General features: G+C 60.1%; 1 protein-coding gene across 2 annotated transcripts in view; it reads right to left on the bottom strand.

Moving 5' to 3' along the window:
* Positions 1–1,494: 1,494 nt before the first annotated feature.
* PAX7 (paired box 7) overlaps positions 1,495–6,000 on the bottom strand; it is a 106,347-nt gene continuing 101,841 nt past the window's right edge. For both annotated transcript variants that reach the window (XM_044445411.1, XM_044445412.1), the window contains exons 8-9: positions 5,582–5,828; positions 1,495–1,610 (exon numbers count right to left, since the gene is read on the bottom strand). In XM_044445411.1, coding sequence (XP_044301346.1) covers positions 1,495–1,610; positions 5,582–5,828 — 363 coding nt within the window. The remainder of the gene's footprint in view (positions 1,611–5,581; positions 5,829–6,000) is intronic.

The raw sequence follows: 6,000 nt of genomic DNA, 5'->3' as shown, positions 1-6,000 counted from the left end.
CTGACCCTCCCGGGCCGGCTGCTCTTCCGGGGGCCTGTGCTCTTCCAAGGGAACCGATCCCTCCCGGGCCGCAGGATCCAGAGCATGGGGGTTCTGGGACGGCTCGGCCAACAAGGAGCAGCTATGAAGTCCCTCGCAGGGGGAGACGGAGGCAGTTTGCCAGTCCACGACAAGACGCCCTGCTGGGTGCCCAGCCCTCCTCTGTTAAAAATTTTTGTGCCCCTCGGTGTGGAGCTTATTCTGTCTGAGCGAACCTCGCAAGAACACAAGCACTGGTGTTAGGGAAAATTTTCAAGCGTCTCCACTCATAAAATTCATGGTCCAAGGAGAATCCAGAACTGCTGCTTTGATCTGGAGCGACCAGCCAGTCCTGGTGGTTTGCAGCCACACCATGAGCAGGTATTTTGAAAAACGTCCAGCTCTTAGTGGGCCGTTCAGCAGGGAAGCCACTTGGAGCACGTTGCTTTGAGCAAGGAATAATACCTTGTCCGTGTGGAAAATCCACTTTGCTCAGCAATTGCGAGGGCTGCGGCTAACACAGAAGGAATTGGGAAATCTGAGAACGGGGGCAGAAGAACCCCGTGTTCTGGTAATGAAGAGGTCCAGGGGCTTCGTCCCGGCGAGCCCCAGTTCCACTACATAAGAACATCCCGGGCAGATCTGCCCGTGTTTCCCTGCTCCGGCACAAACGCAGCCCCTGGGAAACCCGCATGCGGGCCGTGGGAGCTCTTGGCAGACCCTTCCTCACCGTTTCCTGCCTAGCCCCCACCTTTCCCAAAATCCGTCCCCCACGCCTGCATTTACAGTGGTCCCTACATGTGCGTGGGGGGAAATTTGCCGCCAGCGTCTGCTCCCTCCCCCCTCAGCTCGGTCAAACTGGTCCCTGGTTCTGGGTGGATCGGACGTTCGCTTGCAGCACGCCTCCATTTTTGGTCCAAACCTCTCACCTTTGGTCCCCAGACCAGCACTCAATCGATCGGTGGAATTCCCCTTTCACAGGCAGAAAGAACGAAACGGGGCTGGGGGGGGGGTGGGAGGGCGGGGGTAGACAAAAGGAGTATATGTATATATGTACATAATTACGCAGAAGACGAGGCTCCACAGAGACAAACCGCCGGGGCGCCAAGGGCGGAAGGTCCGTTCGCGGCGGTCGTGTGTGGAGATGGCTCGGCGGGCTGGCCAAGGGCTCGGCGGACCCAGCGGGTCTCTCGGCATCCGGGAGTCCGCCAGCGCCGCCTGGCCCGGCCCGGCCTCCCAGCGGCCACACACACGGAGCCTTGGGACACGCGGGCAGTTCTCCGATTCCGTCGGTCAAGTGGAGGCAGGGCTGGGAAGGTCTGTTGGTCTGAGTTCGAGGAGGCGGCGGGATCGAAGGGGGTCTTGGGGAAACGGTGGTCGTCGTGGGGCGCCCTCCCTCCCTCCTTCCGTCCGTCCTTTCGTTTGGTCCCACTGGTGGCAGACTCTTGTGGTGGAAGGAGGCATCCAGGTGGCCCGTCAGTACGCCTGGCCCGTTTCCACGGGCAGGAGGCCCAGGACTGCCGAGTGCTCCCCAAGCTTCATTCTGCGCTGTGTGGAGAGACTCACGTTCTTGGTCAAATAGTCAACAGCAGCTGGAGACACCAAGGGAAGGAGAGAGAACACCGACACAGAGAACGTGTGAATGGCCCGAAAGGCAGGATGGTTTTGGGCAGTTTGGCGGAGGCCCACCGGACAGCCAGATCTCCTGATTCCGGCACTGCAAGAGCCACGCTCCAGCCCGGCCTTTCTCGCCCTATGGAGACCGCGTGTCAGAAGCACGGGAATTACTTCCTGGATGGGTGTTCCAGGGATCCAAGGAGCCCCTCCCTGAGGGGGGCTTTAAAAATAGAAGATCCCTGCAGGATCAGACCCAAGTCCATGGAGTCCAGCATCCCGGCTTACACAGGTGACTTTTGGGTAGCCCGGAGAAGCCTTATCTCCCCACGTTGGCCAGCAAATTGCCATTTTTTTGAATTTTCGTTTTGCCCCGTCATCCAGTAGCCGGATGGTGACACGCTTTATTAGTTGAGCTTCCGTCAAATTCTCCCCCCCCCCAACACCCCAATCTCCGAACTCTAACGTCTCAAATTAGATTAATAAGAATCTGGCAGGAAAGGCGGCATCAGTGCCAAGGAGTAAACAAATTCCAGCCATCAGCATCTTGTCAGAAGCTTGCCCCAAAGGGGGGTCCCTTCCAGGCAAAAATTCTTATTAGACTTGTCACATCCATTAGGAATCCTTTCACGCTTCTGCGTTCCGCCATCGCCATCATTAGCACGGCCTCAGCCTCTGGGAACGGCCAGGCCGGCTCCAATCTCATACCCCCCCCAGCACCCCCCTTCTCCAGACCCGGTCTGTGCTCCTCTGCTTGGCCCCAGCAGGCGGCTGGGTCCCCCCCACCTCCCGCCACCCCACGAGGTTCAGAGAGACGCCAACGGCAGCCTGGGACTCTGGCTGGCAACCCGATCCCCCCAGCACTGGGGGAGAAGGCGAGCGTTTCCAGCGCAGAGGGGAGAGAATAGGTTGCCAGCTCAAACTGGGCTGGCCGGCCGGCCGGGAATGCTGGCGGACAGGGCTCCTCCGTTCCACAGAAGCTCCCCCAGGAGCCCGAAAGGCCCCTCTGAGAGTCACGGGGGGGGGGGAGCCCCCCAACTGGGCGGAAGGACTTTCCCCGAGCGGAGCCCACCTCCTGGCAGGAGGGCTGTCCTGGCTGATGCCGCCGCGGCATCCCTGGGCCTCGGAAAGCGGCGATCCTGCTCTCTCGGTTGGTGGGGGGGAGGCCGAGTCGCTTGCCCCCGCCTGCCGGACATTAAGTGAGCTGGGGCGCGGCGAGGCCCTGGGTTGGGAAGCCCCTCCCTCCCGGGTTGGCGGTGGCGTTGTTTCCCCCTTGCCACTGTTGGGACAGAGGCCCCCCAGCTCTATAAAGCCCTAAACGGCTTGGGTCCTGGTTACCTGAAGGAGCACTTACGTCCATATACGCCTACCCGCCCTTGAGATCTGTGGGAGAGGCCCTTCTCCGGGAACCCTCCGTGAAGGAAATTAGGAGGGTGGGTACTCGGAGGAGGGCTTTCTCTGCGGTGGCACCCAATCTATGGAATGCGCTCCCCAGAGAGGTCCGCCTGGCACCGTCATCGTTTGTTTCTCGGCGCCAGGTGAAGACCTTTTTATTTAAAGGTCATTTTAATTGTTAACAATATTTACTTATTTATCTGGCCAGGGCGACTTCTTTTCCTTTCTTTTCTTTTCTAACTTTATATCGTTTATATTTCTTATTTATTTTATAATATTAATTTTAATTTTATATTGTTATTTTTGTATTTTATTGTATTTTATTGTGTTGTAAGCCGCCCCGAGGCTTCGGCAAGGGGTGGCATAGAAATGTTCTAATAATAATAATAATAATAATAATAATAATAATAATAATTATCAGCCGCCGTGGGTCGGGGGTGGAAGACACAGGCCAGCAGGGATCGGGGCTTGCTTTGAGGCTCGGCCACGGGTCCCGGGCTGTGGCTGGGGCCCCCCGGGAGCTGCCCTTCGGCCCACGCAATCGGAGGGCCCTTCCCCACCGAGCACAGACTGGGGAGCACAAAGCCTGAGGCCGAGCAGGACCGGCGGGGGAACGAATTCTCCGTGGGAACTGGAGATTTGGGAGTGTGGCCGGAGAGGTGTGCAACCTGCTCTAGGCGCCGCTTAGCTTTTGGAGCAGCGGCGGCTTTCCTCTTCCAGGCAGCCGGGAGAGCTCCCCCTCCCGCCACCGCCTAGCTCCTCTGAGACCCCCAGCCCCCCCCCCCGCCTTGCTTTTTGGGAGAGGATTCTGCCAGCGCCTGTGGGAAGAAAAGTGGAAAGCTCATCGGGGACCCCGAATCTTAGTGAGGAGGTCGCTGGGCCCCTTCGCCCGGGCAAAGGACTGAATTAAGCTTTGCCGGCCGTGGGCTTTGGGGGGCACCGGGCACGGCCCCTTCCGGGGACCCCCCCCCGACTGAGATGACCTTGACCTCCGGCAGCTCTCGCTCCCCAAACGCTTCCCCTCCAGAAGTGGATTCTGGGGATGGGCAGACATTTTGGAGAGGTGACGGCGAGGCGGGACAGGGGCTGTCCAGCGCCCTTGCGTTGCCTCCTTTCGCATTCCTCCCGACACACACACACACACACGGTGTGACTAACACCTCGCCCCGGGGCATCTTTACTGGACGTCCATGGCATCGGAATTTGTTTAAGATTTTGATCAAGAGCACGTGTGACCAGGCCTCGCCTCCAGAAGCGAGAGGAAGGTCGGGGGGTCACAGATCAAGGTCCGGACTTTTCCCCCCAGCAGGAGGCGAAAGGCTTAAAACGGGAGCAGCCAAGCGCTGAGGGGGGAGAAGGCGGCCGGGCAGGTTCCTGCCCCGCAGCTGTTTCCCATTGCGCTGCGAGAGGAAGGGGCGACGGAGCAGCCGGACAAGGTGCCGCGGCCCCCGGGAGGGGAGCTCAGCCTGGCGGGGGCAGTGGCCGAGGGGGGGCACTCGAGCCTCGCCGGTCGCACACGGAGGGGGTGCTGCTGGCGATGGCGGCAGGTGAGGCATCGGGGCGAGACTTGCCCGGGTCTGGGGGCCCGGGAAATGCGTGGGGGCTGCCGAAGGAGCCGGCCTCTTGCCGCAGGCGACTTGGGCTCCGGCTTGGTTGCCCCCGTGGCTTCCCACTTCCTGGGAAATTTCGAGTCAAGTTGAAGATGCTTGTTGACTTAGGACTAAAGTGATGACTATTCGTCGTCATCGTCATCCCGAAGGCATTGCCTCCTCAGCTCCGTTTATCCAGACGGGATAATCGCCGTCTCCCGCTTTCCTGTCATCCGGCTCAGTAGCCACAAGGGCAGGGACTTGCCGGTGGTGGCTCCCAGGCATGGAGCAGCCTCCCCACCGAGGCCCGCCTAGCAATGAGACTGCCTGCTTTTCGGCCTCAGGTTAAGGCAGCCCCATCCTCCCAGGCTTTCAGGGCCTTCCACGCCGCGACGCTGGGGCAGCGGCTCGATTTTTACAAGCCATCCAGAGACTTTTAGTATCCGACGGCATATAAACAACTTTAAATGAATAATAATACAATAAAATCACACGCAAACTGGGGAATGGCCATTCCTGTGTTAGGAAAACAGCACACAACCACCCTGGGCGAATTTCCAGGAGAATTTCCCTGAGAACCAAGAATCCTCCAAGTCCGGGCTGAGCTGAATTAGAAAAACATTGAGACACCCACTGCAAAACTTCTCCTAACCTCCCAGGCTTCTTTTCTTAAAGCTCCACTTGCCAGCTCTTTCCATCTTTCCTCCAGGAGCTCAAGTTTCTAGTCCCCTTCGCTACCCTTCTCTGACCTTGTCCTAATCCCTCTCGGAGGGAGGTGTGATCATTGGACAGAGCGCAAGGCCAGGCCTGCCCAGTGCAGAGTGGGGGGGGGGGGGCGCATCCCCTCCCACGGTCCAGCCAGAGCCTGGAGGAGGGTGCCCGCTGCCTCTCTGAGTGAGTTCCTGCCCCTCCCAGGTGTACCCGAAGCAGTGCCCCCCCCCCCAGGCGAAAAGCGCAAGACTTACTTTGGCCGTACTGGCCGTACTGGTAGCTGGCCACGGGGTCCACGCTGTAGCCGGTGGTGGTGTAGGTGGGGGGGCAGTAGGACTGCGAGGTGGGCAGGCTGTCCACGGACTTGATGGAGTCGCTCCGCTGGCTGCAGCTGGCCGAGATGGAGTTGGCGGCGTCCAGGCCGCCGTGCAGCGGCGAGATGGAGAAGTCGGCCTGGGGCTGCGGGGGGACCCCGCTCGGGTTGCTCAGAATGCTCATCACCTGCGGGGGCGAGGGAGGGCGGGTCAGGCGGCCCCGGGGGCACGTGGCGCAGCAGGTGGGGCTGCGGGGGGCGGCCGGGATGAAGTTACGAGGCGGGAGCGTGGCCACATCGGCTCCGTCAGCGCGCCAGCCTGCAATGCTGCGAGTCCGGCGCGCGGCGGACGGGAGCTCT

This window comes from Varanus komodoensis, unplaced genomic scaffold (genome assembly GCF_004798865.1).
Source record: "Varanus komodoensis strain SLA01 unplaced genomic scaffold, ASM479886v1 scaffold48, whole genome shotgun sequence".
Classification (NCBI taxonomy): Eukaryota; Metazoa; Chordata; class Lepidosauria; order Squamata; family Varanidae; genus Varanus; species Varanus komodoensis.
The sequence above is the reverse complement of the archived record's forward strand: the minus strand, read 5'-3'. Positions and strand labels throughout refer to the sequence as shown.